The sequence below is a fragment of the Scleropages formosus genome, chromosome 1 (genome assembly GCF_900964775.1).
Source record: "Scleropages formosus chromosome 1, fSclFor1.1, whole genome shotgun sequence".
In the NCBI taxonomy this organism is placed as follows: domain Eukaryota; kingdom Metazoa; phylum Chordata; class Actinopteri; order Osteoglossiformes; family Osteoglossidae; genus Scleropages; species Scleropages formosus.
This window is the reverse complement of record NC_041806.1, coordinates 51,122,042-51,141,219: the sequence shown is the minus strand read 5'-3', so window position 1 is coordinate 51,141,219 and position 19,178 is coordinate 51,122,042. Positions and strand designations below refer to the sequence as shown.

At 45.9% G+C, this 19,178-nt stretch overlaps 1 protein-coding gene across 5 annotated transcripts in view; it reads left to right on the top strand.

The window, feature by feature from the left end:
* Positions 1-18,856, top strand: part of slc4a11 (solute carrier family 4 member 11) — a 44,870-nt gene extending 26,014 nt beyond the window's left edge. For 4 of the 5 annotated variants that reach the window (XM_018730317.2, XM_018730319.2, XM_018730318.2 and 1 more), the window contains exons 7-20: positions 160-283; positions 708-917; positions 4,353-4,437; positions 8,439-8,564; positions 9,708-9,821; positions 10,468-10,600; positions 11,546-11,619; positions 12,086-12,365; positions 14,099-14,205; positions 14,701-14,866; positions 15,029-15,202; positions 16,358-16,553; positions 17,281-17,450; positions 18,650-18,856. In XM_018730317.2, the coding sequence (XP_018585833.1) occupies positions 160-283; positions 708-917; positions 4,353-4,437; positions 8,439-8,564; positions 9,708-9,821; positions 10,468-10,600; positions 11,546-11,619; positions 12,086-12,365; positions 14,099-14,205; positions 14,701-14,866; positions 15,029-15,202; positions 16,358-16,553; positions 17,281-17,450; positions 18,650-18,716 (2,026 nt within the window). In that variant the 3' untranslated portion in view covers positions 18,717-18,856. The remainder of the gene's footprint in view (positions 1-159; positions 284-707; positions 918-4,352; positions 4,438-8,438; positions 8,565-9,707; positions 9,822-10,467; positions 10,601-11,545; positions 11,620-12,085; positions 12,366-14,098; positions 14,206-14,700; positions 14,867-15,028; positions 15,203-16,357; positions 16,554-17,280; positions 17,451-18,649) is intronic. The other variant, XM_018730321.2, reaches the window with a different exon arrangement.
* The last annotated feature ends 322 nt before the right edge of the window (positions 18,857-19,178 follow it).

The window sequence follows — 19,178 nt, the reverse complement described above, 5'->3', positions numbered from 1 at the left end:
AGTGGTTACGTTTATTGAAGCATAGGGGTTAGGGTTAGGGGGTAGAGTGAGGCATTGGGGGTTAGGGTTTAGTGGTTAGCTTTAGGGTTAGGGTTAGGGATAAGGGGTTAGTGCATCAGCGCATGAGCCTGAGCTCCAATGTCTCTGCCCCGTCCCCAGGTGCAGTGTGAAGAGCCTCCAGAGGAGACACGTCTGCATCTCCCGCCTGGAAAGACCCCAGAACTGGGGCGAGAACTGCTGCGAAGTCCGATACGTCATCCTCGTCCTGGCTCCGCACAAGATGGTAAACCCCCCCCCCCCCCCCCCCGCCTCGCCACAGCGCCTCCTCTCTCTGGCCGCAAGGGGCCTGAACCCTGGACGGCCGTCCGCGCAGTTATGTTAGATTCCTTGTTTGTTTACGCGACGTCGCAGTTACGGGCGATCGCTGCCCTTGTCCCGCTCAGGGCTCAGCCGCCCGAACCACGTAATCATCACCATAAATGGAACTCTGTCGGACATTAATCCTCCGTTGCGTGTAAACACGAGGTATTTCCCCCCTATGCAGAACGTTGTTTGTTTCTTTCCCCAGTGCGCCTGGGCATGAGAAGATGATCGCAACAAAAGCGTAAATGTTTGTGCTGCACGATGGTGTTATCATGGGAAGATGAATGTTGTCTGGTCTCCCTCTCGCCCTCTCGCCCTCTCGCTCCCCCACCCCTGGGGTACAGAAAAGCACCAAGACCGCCATGGAGCTGGGCCGCACCTTCGCCACCATGTTCTCGGACATCTCCTTCAGGCAGAAGCTGCTGGAGACCAAGACCCAGGAGGAGTTCAAGGAGGAGCTCGTCTACCAGAGGCACCAGCTCACGGCGAGCAGTCAGAAGCCAGCGGCGGTGGAGGAGGAGAAGACGGATCCCCACAGCAACAAGCCCCTCAAGGTATGGCTGGCAAAGGGACGAAGGGACGAAGGGACGAAGGGACAAAGGGAGAAGGACGATGGACAGGTTGACCACGTAGCGTGACAGGTGGTGCCACGGGAGACGACAGAACACCCTCATCGTGTCGTCATGTTCTCAGTGCCTCCTGCTGTTTCCATCCACTGTGTTTTCTGAGCACTAACAATGAAAAAGGGAACTGTTTTACATTAATTTATGTTTAGGGGCAGCAAGGGGCGTAGTGGTTAGAACTGCCACCTTCTGCTTGAAGGACCCAAGTTTAAATCCCACCTCTTGCTGTGGTACCCTTGAGCAAGGTACTTACCTGCACTGAGAGAGTAATAATGATCCTGCTGTATAAAAGGTTAAATCAGTGTAAGTACCATAACACTGCAGTTCACTTTGGGGAAAAGTGTCATATAAATAAATAAATGGAAAAGATGGAATCAAACTGGAGAAAATGAACCCTTGGGAGGGGGTCACAGTCAACTGTCACATAAAACACATTGATTTACACTAGCTGCCCCCCACCCCACCCCCATTCTGCAGTCTACTTAGTGTAATTTGAAGTGAGTAACTGGGATAGAAGGAGGCCTAGTGGTTAGAGCTGCCACCTTCCGTGCAAAGGGTCCGGGTTCAAACACCAGCCGTATAAACGGGTAAATCTGTGTCAGCAGCTAAGAACTGTAAGGTGGTTTCTAAGAAAGCGTCAGCTAATTGAGTAAATGTAGTAATTTTGATGTGTTGCTGGTGTACATCTTACCGTCACTTCGAAAGGAATTGAGGTAATTCCAGAAACCCTTTGAAGTGTTTCTAAGGGTTCAACAAAATTTCATTTCAGCTTTTAAAACGGTAGGTTTACAGTTTTTACACCTTCAAATTAGACAGAATTGAGCGTAGTCCTGTCTTTGTGCCGTACGCTGACTTGGTTGTGGACAGGACAGAAGGACCGGTGTCGCGCTCCAGCTTGGACACAGCAGTGTAATCTGTCATAAATAACCATTCCGTCATAATATAAAGTCATAATAATCGTTCCATGAATTTCTGCACTACCGTCTCAGGACTGAAATTATTTTTTCTGTTTGCTTGTCCACAGAACAAGTACATTTCACATTTCACCTTTCCCATCAGATTTTTCCACCTGTCCAATTTCGGAATGTGTCAGAAAGACTAAAACAGAAATTTAAATCCAAAGAAGTAAATGTCCAGGTTTACCCTTGAAATCAAAGTAAGGCAATCAGGGCATCACGCGAAAGGAAGCGTTCTGGCAATTAATATGAAATTGCCCAAATAGCCTGGTATTACTAGCAAGAGACAAAAGCACAGCTAGCGACGTCACGTGGTTTCAGTTTTATGATGGCGCTCGTCTTCTGCGTGCGAGATTTCTTAATATTTTGCATTAATTTATTGTGCCCCTGCCCACCGGACAGCGCGACTGTGAAAATTTATGCAAATGACCTGGCCGGGACAGTCAGTTAACCGTTGCTACCGAGTCCTTATTCTCTTTTCGATCAGTGTATTTCAGTTCATGGTCACTGGTGAGGTGTCGCTCATCACGGCCAATCACCCCCTGCTGTCTCCCTCACCTCCTTTCACTGAGCACCACTGTGAGTCTCTCCAGCCTGTCTCTTGCTCTTCCAAGAGAAGATCCTTGAAGGTGCTTATCTCTCCTTGCATTTACATCATTCTCTGCAAAAAAAATAGCTCTCCTCAGAGCTGCTGAATCCTTCTCAACATTCAACAAGGCTCTCAAAGCCATCTTCTTCAGAGCCACTTCTCACCTGATCTCCAAAATGCTCCGTGAACTCACATCACACCATCTGTCACCGTCACCTCCGCGTTTCCTGTCAATTCAATATACGGCTCCTCTGTACTTCGGTATTGCAGTAAGTTACTGCACTTCGACAATCGCGTGTCTGTATGTAAAGCCCTGCGCCTGTTGTGAAATGCACTGTTGTTTACTTCGAGCTGTACGTCACTTCAGAGAAAAGCGTACACTAAATGAATAAATGAAATGTAAACAACCCAGATGAGTTTTTCCTGTGTCCCGCGCTGTCCAGTAACCTTCTGAAATGACACGCAGCTGGATCGTAATTCCTCTCGAACCCATTGTTTATTGAACACTGGTGAACACTGGCATCGGCCTCTGGCAGCCAGCCGCACAAAGTCCTGGAATAGTAAATGACTTCATTGTGTATAGTACTTTACTAGAGGGCCTTCACAGGGGGTCAAGTGGCGTGGCTCCATTCAAAGGCACCCGAACAGTGAGGAACAAGGCTCTTGTTTAGGCATTCCAGTGTGTTTCCGTAAAGGTACCTGCGTTACACAACCTAACTCCAATTCACACACACACACACACACACACACACACACACAGAGACACACAAAAAGCGGAAGTGGTGTCCCAAAGGGCTTTGCCTTTGATGCACTTGGAAATACAGACATGTGTCGCTTAATGACAGGGATACGTTCTGAGAAATGCGTTGTTAGGCGATTTTGTCGTGTGAACATCATAGAGTGTACTTATACGACCCTACATGGTATAGCCTCGATCATAGTGTACTTATACAAACCTAGATGGTATAGCCTTGATGCAGTCAAGAAATGCGGTAAACGTGAGATTCATGATGCTGCTGCTGGCGGAACACAGCAAACTGTTTTACACGCGCACAGACACTGTCCGAAACCGCTTGTCCCAAGCGGGGTCACGGGGAACCGGAGCCTAACCCGGCAACACAGGGCGCAAGGCTGGAGCGGGAGAGGACACACCCAGGACGGGATGCCAGTCTGTCGCAGGGGTCCTCAGAGAACAGGCCCCGGCCAAACCTGCTTCGCAGCCGCACCAACCGCCCCCCCGCTTACAGTTTTACAGTAAACTATTTTTATAAGTAGAAAGAGTTCACTGTAATACAACGATAAAAGTACATTATAATAAATATAGAAATCAGTAACATAGGTGTTTATTATCATTATCAAGTATTATGTACTGTACATAATTGTATGTGCAGTACTTTTATAGGACTGGCAGCGCAGTAGGTTTGTTTACAGCAGCACCACCACGAACACGTGACTAACATGACGGCTACGACGTCACTAGTCGATAAGAATTTTTCAGCTCCATTATAATGTTATGGGACCAGTGTCGTATATGTGCTCAGTTGTTAAGCAAAATGTCATTAAGCGACGCATGACTGTATAATTTACCACCAAGCAGATAAGGAATCAAACATTACAATGTAACAAATGTATTTTAATTTTCTAACTGGTTGTAATTTTCAGTTTTCAATTCAATTCCATTTATTTTTATTGAGTGCTTTTCTCAGCCGACTTTAATGCCAAATAGCTATACCTGTCTTGTATTTATATTTTAACTGAGTTGTCACTTTCGGAGCAAATTGTTTATATTTTCTACTGTGGTGAATTTCTGCCTCCTTCCAGTGCAGGGATTTCCTCCAAGCCGGTCGGGGCATCTATGAGGACTTGAGCCGCAGACTTCCCCTGTACCCATCGGACTTCACAGATGGTATGTGGTGTTTTTGTGACGACAGTGGTAAAGCTTACTTGAAAGGTTCTCTTGCCACCTCTTGTTACAGAACCACCTGCATTAAATAAAATAAAATCTCATGCAATCAGGAAGACTGACAGAACGAGTGAGAGGGTTATACACTCCAGGAGGGATCTTTTCTGTTGCATGCTTGTTCAGCACCATGGACAGCTCCAGTTCCAATACAGGTTACAAAGTGAAATTTACACTAGTTGGCACAACAGGTAAAATTGCACTGAGATTTTTACTTTCTAGCTGCCTTAGATGTGAATAAAACGTGGAGGTGAAATGTGTAGCTATAGAAATGTGAAAACTTAGATAACAAAGGGACATGTAAAGTGTTGAATTGTAAGTATGGGATTTAACTTTCCCCAACTCTAACTTCCCTTCCTGGATCGGGACCTTGTCGTGGCGAAAGGGCTTGCGTGATCTAGGGATCTCCAGAGCTATATCGTCAGGAGCAGTATGCTCCTGGTAGGGTCTCCCATGGCGACCAGGTCTGGAGTGAGGATCCAGACTAACACGATCCAAAAAACTCCTATGGCAATTGGGAGCAAGAAAACATTTACCCTGCCCAGAATAGGGTCACCGGCACGTACCTCTTGAGCCAAGCTTGGGGATAGTGTTCCTAGGCGAGCGCCTGGTGGCTGGGCAGCCCATGTAATCCGGCCGGGCCCAGCCCAACAGGGCAACATGGGGGGCCCATGTGGACCCACCACCCGCAAGGTCCAACATGGGGAATGGGTGCGATGCCTTTCAGGAGGCGGGAGGGGGCAGGGTGGCGCGTAGCATCGCAGGCCCTCACGGCAGAAACTGGCTCGTGGCACGTGGAATGTAACCTCACTGGGGGGGGATGGAGCCGAAACTGGTGCAGGAGGTTAAGAGATACCGATTAGATATAGTTGGGCTCACCTCCACTCACAGTGTTGGCTCTGGAACCAAACTCCTCGATAGGGTGTGGTCTCTCTCCTACTCAGGAGTTGCACAGGGTGAAAGGCGCTGGGCGGCTGTGGGGATACCATACAGTTGGAGTTTGCCCTGGTGGACGAGAGGGTCGCTTCAATACGACTTAAGGTTGCAAAGAGGAAAACTCTGACTGTTGTGCATGCTTATGCACCAAACAGCAGCTCAGAATATTTGACCTTCTTGGAGGGAGTGGGTGGGGTTCTGGACAGGGCCCCATCTACAGACTCCATAGTCCTGCTGGGGGACTTCAACATTCACGTTGGCAATGACTGGGAAATCTGAAGGGGGGTGACTGGGAAGAACAGTTTGCCCGATCTAAACCCAAATGGTGAAATGTTATTGGACTTATGTGCTAGCCATGGTTTGTCCATGACAAACACCATATTTGAGCACAAGGATGCTCATAAGTGTACTTGGTACCAGAGCTCCTTAGGCCGAAGGTCAATGATTGACTTTGTAGTCATTTCATCTGACTTGAGGCCACATGTTCTGGACACTCGGGTGAAGAGAGGTGCTGAGCTGTCAACCGATCACCATCTGGTGGTGAGCTGGATCAGATGGCAGGGAAAACTGATGAACAGACCCGATAGACCCAAGTGTATAGTGAGGGTGTGCTGGGAACGACTGTCGGAGGACTCTGTCCGGATTGATTTTAACTCCCACCTCCCGAAGAACTTCTCCCATGTCCTGGAGGACGTCAGGGACATGGAGTCTGAATGGACCCTGTTCAAAACCTCCGTTGTGGAAGCAGCCGGGCACAGCTGTGTACCTGTGAACTGGTTGGCTCTTGGGACTCCTGACTCAGCAGACAGGCACCGGCAGTCAAAAAAGGCAGCAGCAGCTGCTGTTGCAAAAGCAAAATTCAGAGCAGAGGAGGAGTTTGGAGAGGCCATGGAAAATGACTTTCGGTCAGCCTCAAAGAGGTTCTGGAGAACCATCCGGCAGCTCAGGAGGGGTTGGAGGAGCTTCGCTCAAGCTGTGCTCAGCAGAAGTGGAGAAACTCTGACCTCAAATGAGGACATTGTCGGGAGGTGGAAGGAGCATTTTAAGTGAGAAATATGCCTCCCTTACAGGAGTCAGGGCCAGAGGTTTCCGGGTTATCAGAGTCCATTTCCCTAGTGGAAGTCACTGAGGTAGTTGGAAAGCTCCACAGTGGCAAAGCACCGGGGGTGGATGAGATTTGCCTGGAACTGCTTAAGGCCTTGGACGATGTAGGGCTGTCATGGCTGACACGCCTCTGCAATGTTGCATGGACCTCGGGGATAGTGCCTTTGGATTGGCAAACTGGGGTGGTGGTCCCTATCTTTAAGAAAGGAGATCGGAGAGTGTGTGCCAACTATCGGGGTATCGCACTTCTCAGCCTCTCTGGGAAAGTCCATGCCGGGGTGCTGGAGAGGAGGCTCCGGCTGATAGTTGAACCTCAGATTGAAGAGGAACAATGCGGATTCCCTCCTAGCCGTGGAACAGTGGACCAGCTTTTTACCCTCTCGCAGATAATTGAGGGGGCACGGGAGTTCGCTAATCCGGTCTACATGTGTTTTGTGGACTTGGAGAAAACCGTGTTCCCCAAGAAATTCTGTGGGAGGTGCTTCGGGAGTATGGGGTACCGGGACCACTACCGCGGGCCATTCGGTCTCCGTACATATGGTGCAAGAGCTGCGTCCGCATACTCGGCATTAAGTCGAGCCCGTTCAATGTGGGTGTTGGACTCTGCCAAGGTTGTGTCTCGTCCCCACTTCTGTTTGTGGTTTTCATGGACAGGATATCAAGGCGCAGCCAAGGTCAGGAAGGCATTCCGTGCGGGGGCCGGAAGGTGATGTCTGCTTTTTTGCAGACGATGATGTCCTTTTGGCACCGTCGCATGGTTGCCTCCAGCACGCACTGGAACGGTTTGCAGCCGAGTCTGAAGCGGTTGGTATGAGGATCAGAACCTCCATGTCTGAGTCCATGGTTCTCTCACAGAAAAGGATAGCATGCCCTCTTCAGGTAAAGGGAGAGAATTTTCCCCAGGTGGAGGAGTTTAAGTATCTTGGGGTCTTGGGGTTGTTCACGAGTGAGGGGAGAAGGGAGCGTGAGATCGGCCACAGACTGGGAGCAGTGGCAGCAGTAATGCGGTCGCTGTACCAGACTGTAGTGGTGAAGCGGGAGCTGAGCCGTAAGGCGAAGCTATCCATTTACCGGTCGATCTATGTCCCTACCCTCACCTATGGTCATGAACTCTGGGTAATGACCGAAAGAATAAGATCGCGGATACAAGCGACTGAAATGAGTTTTCTCCGCAGGGTGTTGGGACTCACTCTCTGTGACAGGGTGAGGAGTTTGGATATCCGGGAGGAACTCAGAGTAGAGCCGCTACTCCTCCACTTTGAGAGGAGCCAGTTGACGTGGTTTGGGCATCTGGTAAGGATGCCCCCCGGGCGCCTCCCTTTGGAGGTATACCAGGCACAGCTCAACTGGGATGAGACCCCGAGGTCGGCCCAGGACCTGCTAGAGGGACTATATCTCCCAGTTGGCCTGGGAGCAGCTGGGGATCCCCTGGATTGAGCTGGAGGAAGTTGCAAGGGACAGGGACGTCTGGGCTTCTCTGCTCTCCTTATTGTTACCGTGACCCTAGAAGGACAAGCAGGCAACAAAATGGATAGATGGATGGATGGATTTAACTCTGGGTTTGTTTCAGATAGCTGATTACAGTGGTATAAGGATCAAGTGTATGCCATTGTACTTCAGATATGTGTTGTACTCCCAAATTCTGAACCTGGGAATTTTTTGTTTTCCTTTCCTCAGTTGCCATATGGCTTTTTTGTACTATGCATTGGCAAACTGCCTTTATTGTTTACCTTGCTTTCTTTTATTGTGACTTTCTGAAAACAATATGTGCTGTGAAAAGATGGTTGGTGCTGTATTTAAAAATAAGCTGAACTGAATGAAATGGTAGTAAAATGTACTGTATCTCTACTGCTTCTTCGGTGTAATTTATCTCTCTTACATTCCTGTTGTCCTGTGTTTCCTTCCAGGCTTGATTGGCAGTAACAAAGCCTTGCTGAAGTACACCACTACTGCTATTTTTCTTTACATCGCAATCCTCCTGCCTGCCATTGCATTCGGCTCACTGAACGACGAGAGCACGCGAGGTGAAATCGGTGGGTTTTTACTTAACGAACTGTCAAATGCATCGGTCTTTAAATGACTCCACTTGAAAATGCAGTATGTCTTACACTGTAAATGCTGTAATTGTTGTCATTGGAATTGTGTTTTAATACCTGGTTCGGTGGGGGGTAGTGGTTAGAGTTGCTGCCTTGCACTCTAAGGACCTAGATTTGAATCCGAATTCCTACGGTAACCTTGATCAAAGTACTTACCCTCTTAGCCTGTATAGCCTGGTTCTTGATTCTGGCTCCATTGTGGTGGAACAACCCCCCCCCCCCCCCCCCCATTCCCCATCACTCAGAACTACGGAATCTCTGCCCACATTTAAAGAGTCTTAAAACTCACTTCTTCCAGACTCACTTCGCCCATCATCTCTCAAGTTCATGTATGGTGTAAATGTTCATGTACTAGAACTTTAAGATGATGCCGGATAAAGCTTTACACAGCTTCTCCAGTAATGTAACGTAAATGTTTATATGTATCTCAAAAAAAGAAAAATCTGCTAGGAAGGTGATGAGGGATCGTCGACATTCAGATAAAGTTTTATGCAGCTACTCGTGTGATGAACATTGGTTCATACGGTGGAAAGAAACAAACTCACTGCGCTTAAGAATCACACATCTGCATCTAAGTGTCTCTTCTCGCTAATGTAATGAACACATTGTATTTTCAATGAGATGTTTGTCGCTTTGGAGAAAAAGTGTCTGCTGAATGAATACATGTACATGTATATATGGGTTCATAATCAGTAGTTTAACATCATAAGTCTTATATATGCTTTGGAGAGAAAAGCTTCAGCTAAGTCAATTAATATAACAATAACAATGAGGAAGCCTTTAGCAATAATAATTTTGCTGATGCCTTTGTCCAAGGTAACTTACATTGCTTGGTTTGCACACTAAGCAACTTACAAAGATTTGTGAATTTATGCATCCGAGAAATTCAGGGTGAGTACCTTACTGAAGGGTACTGCAGCAGGATAATAGGCAAAAATACAAGACGCAATTAGATGAGTGTTCTTCAAGTGTAATTTCATCCAGAAAACATGACAGAAGAAGAAAAATTATTTACGGCAGGGATTCTTGCCGAAAGCTCCCTAGGACTTGCCAACATCTCTAAATCTGTGCCCCCTGTAGATGTCCAGAAGACCATCATTGGCCAGAGCATCGGAGGTGTGATCTACTCTCTCTTTGCAGGTTCTCCTCTAGTCATCCCCCTGACAACTGCACCACTTGCCATTTTCATCAGTGGTAAGATACCAGCATACTTCCTTGTTTCCTTGACACGTTCAGTAGTCCAAGTCCAACTTGTATGTCACCAGTTATATAATCCTTCTGTTCTGGAGTCTGTTGTATTCCAGGCCAGTATCCCTACATTAATTACTCTAATACTGTATGGCCATGTACTGTACATACACTTGTCCGGCTCCTTCACAGCTGTTACGTATCACACACTGAACAAATGTTCAGAAAACAAAACTAACATGTATATGATGCTCAGTGTTTAGGTATTAATTCACCCTTTAATTTAAAAAAAAAAAAACACAGTAATGACAATGGAAATCAATGAAAACAATGCAGATGAATTCAGTAACCAAACAAGTAGGCCTGGTTTGGACAGTCCTGAGACCGTGATTACCGAGATTATAACAGGTGAAACTAGCAAACGAGGGCTAATGTAGGTTGAGACGCAGCACAAGCCAGACTATAAGTGAGAAGAAGACAACGTGATGGCTCCGGTCTGAATTCGGTCCTCATAAATGCAAATAAAAAGCCTAATAAGGCAAAGTTAAATTAAACTCCTCGTAAAGTCAAATCCTCGCATCCCGAACTTGGGCTATGAATGTATTGTGAAAGAGGCACAGGGAGGTGCTGAAGGTCTACCATTACTTTGTAGTGATCCGTGGCATCTGCGATGACTATGACCTTGACTTCCCTGCATTCTATGCCTGCATTGGCTTGTGGAACAGCCTGTTCCTCATCTTGGGTGGTGTCTTTAACGTTAGCCTGCTCATGAAGCTCTTCAAGCGGTAAGTATGACAGGTGCTCAGTGAAAACCTCACTGTATAATGGGTAAAAAGTTACCATGGTTCTAGCCTAAGGAGATGAGCAGGGCTTCTTTACCAAATATGAGATTTTAATATGAGGCTACACAAATTAAACACATGATTTGTTGCTTCTAGGTTAGTTTGGATTCAAGGTCGGGTGGCATGGTGTCAGTTTTGTGTGACCAAGGACTGTTAAGACCTTGAGCTTTTATTCAGAAATTCTAAAAGGTTCTATCAGGAAATTGGGTGCTATTTCAAACTTTTCTAGGTTGGGGGGATATCAGGAAATATGTAAGGATCTCAATGGGTCCATCATCCCTAACTCCTATGGCTCTTAGCCCAGACAGCCCTTTTGGTTCACCGTGTACACATCAGACTTCAGGTTCGACGATGAGATGTGTCATCCATGGAAGTTCTCAGATGATTCAGCAGTAGTTGGGTGTATCAGGGATGGGCTCAAGCCCAGAGGAGGCATGAAGGTATTTGCTGATTGGCACAAATAGAACCAAATATAATACTTTTGGAGCCAGTGTTTGTGTCAAGGGGATATCCTTCGCATCCATATCCTTTACACAGTGTAACAGCATTTTTTATTTACTACTGCTCTGTCTGAGAGCCTTTTTTAGAGCCTAATACAAAAGATATGGAGGGACATCAGTATCACGTAGCTTTTATTAACTGTGGCTTAGTGATGACGGGGACCTTGGAGATACAATCAAATCAAATTATGAACACACTTCTGGTCCATGTTGTGCTCGTACCTTGAGGCGCCATTGTATTGTTAAAAGTTGTGACTAATACTGGCAGGTCAAATGGAGAATTTGATTGCCATTTAGTAGTGAAACCAATGAAAGAGGACAATTGACAGTAAGCAGAGACGACTGTTTTGAAAATGGTCTTTAGCTGTTCTGTGTGCTGTTTTCTCAGGTCCACTGAGGAAGTGATAGCACTCTTCATCTCTGTTGCCTTTGTGGGTGATGCTGTCAAAGGCACCATCAAAAGTAAGTACTGGGGTAAGGAGTCATACACCATGACCTCTTCCTCAAGTTCCACCCCAAATTCAGGTTAATCTCTGAACTTCAGCTCATCCCTAAATGTTGCATATCACGCATTCGCTGTAGGGATCGTTGGGTGTTTCCTGTAGTCTGACCCCAGCTACAGGGTAACTTTTGATGTATCAGTTAAGGGTACGTGCCTTGATCAAGGGTACAACAGCAGGGGGTTGGGTTTGAACCTGGGCCCTTTAAGTCCCAAAGCAGCAGCTCTAACCACTACGCCATCTGCTGATATATTGTGGAAACACACTATTGCCTGCTGTAATATATTATATCTGAATTAGAAATATTGTCATCTGTGATACCAAATGGCACTTTTGGGACGACAAGGGTTCGGTCAGAAAGTTATTTAACTGAGATAAATGTCAAAGCATCCCTTCCCGTTGACCAGTTCTGTCTTTCTCTTTGCTAGTCTTCCATAAGTACTACCACGCCGCCAAACTGACAAGCAGCAACCCGGACGTGTTGTACCGCATGCTGGAGGAGGCCTTTGGGTCAGGGAACGGCACCAGGAGCAGCCCGGGAAACGAGACAGGCAATGGGACCGGGGACGGGAGGGGAAACGTTACCGTGGACGGAACCGCCCTGGCCGAATCCCTCGTCCTCTGCACGCGGGAACGAGCCGTCTTGTGTCTGCTGCTCATGCTCGGCACACTGTGGCTCGGCTACACGCTGTACCAGTTCAGGAGAAGGTACCCGTTGTGCACACTTTTCCAAAATCTTCCGCTTGAATATTGCTCAAAAACTCAATAAACAGGACTCGACATTAACCGTTATCCAACTGTCCCGTAACTGACAGGCACTTTGCCTTATTTTTAAATATTACATTAAATTGATCCTTTTAGCTGACACTTTTCTCTAAAGGGACTTATAATGTTACGTTAACTAGAAATATTTACCAGTTTATACAGCTGGGTAATTTTATTGGAGCAATTTAGGGTAAGTACCTCGGTCAAGGATACTACAGCCGGAAGTGGGATTCAAACCTACGACCTTTGGGTCCAAAGATAGCAGCTCTAACGTCTGTGCAACTAGCTGCTAATATAATACAAATTTTTATTTATAAATATTAATAAATTTGGCACAGAACAGGGGGGCGTGGTGGCACGGTGGGTTCAGTCAGTGCCTGCTATGTGGCGGGTCTGGTGTTCAAGTCCTGCTTGGGATGCCTTGTGATGGACTGGCGTCCCATCCTGGGTGTGTCCCCTCCCCCTGCAGCCTTACGCCCCGTGTTGCCGGGTTAGGCTCCGGCTCGTTGCGATCCTGCTCGGGACAAGCGTTTGTTGAAAATGGATGGATGAACACGAAACAGCAACCGCCGTCATAATAAAGAAACTGTGTGACGTAACTAATCTGCATTTTCATTTCACAATAGTTTTATTGCTGGAAAATAAAGTTAAACTCATGCCAATATCTTGCCACTTTGAGTGATTTCTTTACGCCGGCACCTTTTCCATAAATATGCTGGCTTTCATGCGAAGCCCTGAATGCCTCACATTCATTACAGTTAATGAGGAAATTTTAAACCTGGACATCTACTGATTTTTGTCTTTCTGATATGTTCCAAAAAAGGACAATTGCAGCATTTGATGGGACAGGTGAAAGGTGAAATGTACCTGTCCTGTAGACAGCCAAACTCAAAAAGCCATTGTCGAGTCCTGATAAATGAACACATTAAAGCCACATGAATGTCATTTTTTTCCAGGCCTGCAATACCTGTATATCATCACAAAAAAGTTGAAAATGTTAAGTGTAAATGTAAGTTTGTATTTATGATATTCAGTGTTACAGTAAACAGTTTGTCTATTCTTACCTGGCCAGTGCCCCCAAAGCCCCAGCTGCTGCTATGCAGTAAGGAGAGACCTTCCTGCTTCCCATGTGTGCAAATTTATTCTCCAAAAGTGACTGAAGTGATTTGCAAAAAATGTCTTTATGAGAAGGCTGAAAAGTAATTTTGTTGTATTTTTCTAATATCTAAGATGTGAACTTAGTATCTAAGATATGAACACTCTGGTGTCTAAGATATGAACACCCTAGTGTCTAAGATATGAATTTAGTATTTAAGATATAGACACTCTAGTGTCTAAAATATGAACACTCGTGTGTCTACGATATGAACAGTAGGGTCTACGATATGGACGTAGTATCTAATATATGAACCCTCTGGTGTCTACGATAGGAACACTGGTGTGTATGATATGAACTGAGTGTCTAAGATATGAACACTGGCGTTTAAGATATGAACACCCTAGTGTCTAAGATACAAACACTCTTAGAGCAATGCTCATGGCACTCTTGCTAAAGGTAAAGCATAACTTTTATGTGAAAATAACTTCCCGTTCTATTAGCGCTGCCCAAGAATTATGTGCGTGGCAGAGGATGTGGAGCAGTTTCTCGGAAATGATGTGTGAATTTCTGCCCCCAGCCCCTTCCTACACGCCAAAGTGAGAGAGGTGCTGTCTGACTGCGCACTGCCTATCTCCATCCTTATCTTCTCCTTTGTGGGCTCCTACCTGTTCCGCGACATTGAGCGTTAGTATCCACGCCCTTCCTCGGCTCTTTCCTGGGACTTTTCACAAAATGTTCATGTTCAGCAGTTTTTGTGCCGTGACAGTATTTACCATCTTAGCTACGTGTGCCTGGAAGTAGCTAGATCTGGTGTCACATCACTGTATGTCATGAGATCTAGCGTCACATCGCTTTAATGTCTTGTTTAGCTGGTCCTTGCTAATACGGTGTTTCACTTGGTGCATTTTCTCCTGACTGGTTGCAGCTGTAAATGGAGAACCTGCCAAGGTAGGCACCGAGCCCTTGCTATTGCCACATGGCCCCTTCGCTTGGGTTACTGACAGAGCTGGTATCTAGTTGAGCACGAGGGACAGACTTACCATCTTCTTACCCTGGTGTGGCTCTACCAGTGGAATTTTCACGAAATACCAACTGAAGAATGAGGGACACAATGCCGCACGTGGCTGTGACTTCAAGTCAGCCTCAATTATTACCATTTCTGTTACTTTTTTCCTGCAGTTCCGGTGTTTAATTTCCACAAAGGCGCCATATTCAATGTGGCAAAATTCCAGAAGCTCTCTGCCGTGAACATAGTGAGTGCCATGGGCCTCGGCTTCCTCCTAGCGCTGCTTATCTTCATTGACCAGAACATCGTGGTGTCACTCACTAATGCTCCAGAGAACAGGTACTGCACCATGGTAAAGAGAAACCTCACTGCATTGCTCTCATGCTCCCTGGTGCTGCAGCTCTTTATCTGTTGCGCTCTAGCCCTTCAGCATGAGCGATGATAACGTGTCTGCAGCTGTTTATGGTCATAAAGTGCATTAATGTGGCGGTTATTATCCAGGTTACTGAAGGGAACTGCCTACCACTGGGACCTGACGCTCTCAGGCCTCATCAATATCCTGATGTCGGTGCTGGGGTTGCCATGGATGCACGCTGCCTTTCCACACTCCACGCTGCATGTGCGTCAGCTGGCCTGCGTCGAGCAGCGCGTGGAGGGTGGGCACCTTTATGAGACGTGAGTGACTGGAACTAGAACACACTTTACTCATGCTATACACACATATGTGCGCTGGGTCTTCAGCTTACAAACAAGTGGGATTGGAAACCTGTAACTCGATTGATTCGCAACTCAAAACTCAGGTTTGTCGTTAAGTCGTTATTAGTAAAAGCTGAATTGTACACATGTCCTTCCAGAAATTAACGGGTTAGGTTCTATAATGCCATCATACAAAGCAGTAATAAATAAAAAATCTGTTATCAGTAACTGTCCAGTGCAGAGTCATCATGTCCTCCTTTATCACAGAAGAATAATGACACCTCTGCATCACAGTATAACATATTTAACACTGAAATTAAAACTCATTCTAAATGTCATATTTGTTTTATATTGTATCAGTTTGAATGATTTACTTACTCGGGTAAGTGATTTTAAATAACAGCTTCACTGACCCACTGTTAATGAATGTCTAGTATGCAAGGAAAAAAATAATCTTAGACCCTAGAATGTTCATATCTTTGACACTGGGGTGTTCATATTTTAGACACTAAGTTCATATCTTAGATCCTACAGTGTTCATATTTTAGACAGTAGGTTCATATCTTAGACCATACAATGTTCGTATCTTAGACCCTACAGTGTTCATATCTTTCATACTGGGGTATTCATATTTTAGACACTAGGCTCATATCTTTGACGCTAGATTGTCCATATCTTTGACACTAGGGTGTTCATATTTTAGACACTAAGTTCATATCTTAGATCCTACAGTGTTCATATCTTAGACCCTAGAGTGTTCATATCTTTGATACTGGGGTGTTCATATTTTAGACACTAGGTTCAGATCTTTGACCCTAGACACTAGGGTTTCATATTTTAGACATTGAGTTCATATCTCAGACCCTAGAGTATTAATATCTTAGACACTAAGTTCATATCTTAGACCCTACAATGTTCATATCTCTGACACTGGGGTGTTCATATTTTCGAACTTAGACACTAAGTTCATGCGTTGATGATCAGCTGAGGTCTGCTTATAGAGTATTACATTTTCAGATACAGTCTGGAATTGTTCATAATTAAAAGGCTCCGCCCATTATTATTTCAGTACGAGTGTGTGACTCCTGTGACATTTCACCAGCTCCTTTGATCCATTTGCTCGTGTGCTGGCAGGATCGTGAGCGTGAAGGAGACACGTCTCACCTCGCTGGCGGCCAACATCTTTATCGGCGTCTCCGTGTTCCTGCTGCCCGTCCCTCTGCAGTGGATCCCCAAGCCAGTACTCTATGGCCTCTTCCTCTACATAGCCCTCACCTCCATCGACGGCAACCAGATGTGGGACCGCATGGCTCTTCTCCTCAAGGAGCAGGTGGAACTGCAACCGCTGCACATCTACAATTTGTACCAAGATTTTAAACTTTTTTATATGGTTTTATAAACAGCACTGGGTCACAGCGACACAGAGGCAGAGTCGGTACAGCAAGAAACTGCAAATACCTCCACATACATAAAGCAAGGGCAGAAGGGCAAAAGGTCGCAATATTTCACAGCACTGGCTAATAAGATCTAAAAAGCAGTGCAGACATTCCAGAATTCATATGAATTGTCATGCAGATCAAATATTAATTTTTCTAGTGGGTGAGCATTAAACCCCTCAGTTATCCACATTTTAACAGAGGGAGCTTCAGGGGTGGACTATAGCATTAAAATATTTCCCCCTGCCAAGTATGTAAGAGTAATCAGCCTACGGTCCGTAACTTAATCAAAAATGGATTTGGGGTTGTTGTTTCACCGGAAAAAAAGGGGGGTCAAATCAAACTTTTGTTAAAGGTTTTTTGAACAATTGAACCCTCGTGCAGAACGCTTGTTCTGATCACATTCCCAGAATAAATGTAAAATTAAAGTAAATCAGAGAACTCGTACCTACAGGTACCTGCACTTGTTAGAATGGTATATAACGCAGAGATCACAGCCCGTAACCCGAGACTAACTAACTCCAGTATTACGCCAGATGGGACGTTGGAGAACGTGGGATATGGCTGTAATCCGCCGTAAAGAGAAAGACTGGGCTGACCATCTCGCTGTCTCCCTCGCAGACCTCTTACCCTCCCACCCACTACATACGCAAAGTGCCGCAGAGGAAGATCCACTACTTCACGGCACTGCAGATGATCCAGCTGTTGATCCTTTGTGCCTTTGGCATGTACCCTCTGCCCTACATGAAGATGATCTTCCCGTTACTCATGATCCTGCTCATCCCCATCAGGTAGGACCCCACCACCCATGTGTACTCCTTTCCAGCATGCCTGGGCAAGCCAACCTTACTCCGTTTTCAAAGTGTTCCTCACTTCCACATACTGCCATCATATTTGCGTTATATTACATTACATTTATTTAGCAGACACTTTTCTCCTAAGGGACTTTCAATGAACTCTATGTAGTGTTATCAGCCCATACACTTTATTCACCACAGTGACTTACACTGCTAGATACACTACTTACACTGGGTCACTCATCCATACATCAGTGGTGTACACACACACACACACACACACACACACACACACTATGGGTGAACCTGAACAGCATGTCTTTGGACTATGGGAGGAAACCAGAGCACCCAGAGGAAACCCACAGAGACACAGGGAGAACATGCAAACTCCAAACAGACTGAGCAAGGATCAAACCCACGTCCTCTCACATCACCCAGGCACTGTGAAACGGCAGCGCTACTTGCTGTGCCACCTGTACTCCCCGTTTACTGTTTAATTAGTAGGTAGGTAGGGGCGCTAATGAAGGCATCCGGATGAAACGCACATGTGTATTGTAAAAATTGCACATTTATTTGCTAAGTTTAACAGTGCTGTCCATTTAATTCTGAGCATAGTGATTAGAGCCACTGCCTCACACCTCAGGGACACGGGTTCAAATCCCACCTCTTGCTGTAGTACCCTTGAGCAAGGTACTTACCTTGAATTTCTCCAGAAAAAAAAAATCCTGCTGTATAAATGGCTGAATCAGTGTAAACAGTTTAACATTGAAAGTCGCTTTAGTGGAAAGCATCAAGTAATTAATAACTGTAAATGTAGAAGTCTCATAGTTGTGGTTCTGGAAATCTTCAGGCTCTTATTTGGCCTAATAATCAATCAATGAATCAATCAAGTCAATCAATCAAACAGACAAATAAATAAGCTATAGCTTGTTTGGTTAAAGAAACACTGTAATCCAGTGTGATTTGAGGAATGTACACGTGCAGGTGGAGGGCAGAAAGCAAAACCCTGCCTTACATAGTACCTGATTCATGTGCACACCTGTCTCTGCACACCTGTCTCTGCATATCTGTCTCTGCACACCTGTCTTTACACACCTGTCTCTACACACCTGTCTCTGCACACCTGTCTCTGCATATCTGTCTCTGCACACCTGTCTCTACACACCTCCAGTAACTCCTCTCCACATTTCCAGAAACAACTTGCTACCCAGGATCATTGAGGCCAAATACCTTGACATTCTGGATGCCCAGCGCATGTGAAGAAGGACGGAAATTTTGAAAGAAGAGAAGTGCAGATGTGCTGAAACACGAGGAGGACACAGAGATTAGTCGGCAAATAGCGTGCAGACGGACACACACACACACACACACACACACACACACACACACACACACACACAAGAACAGCCCCGGCAACCTGCCAGGGGACTCGCGTGGCGAAAAGCGTCCCATCCTGAGCACTCGTTTCTTTCTCTTCTTTTAATCGCGTTGCGCTACTGTTTGTTGAGTTTCTTGCCAAAGCTTAATACTCACAAAATTAATCTCTAATTGTGTGGAACGATTAGTAGCTGTAGAGCGAAGCAGGGTTGTGTTGATCCTCGGACGAAATAGGAGGCGGTGTATCCTTTCGAAGATTGCTTGATCGCTCTGGGAACGACCCGGTTACCCGTGTGACCCAAGAATCGGCTCCTGAACTCCGAGGCTCGATTGAGAAGTCCTACC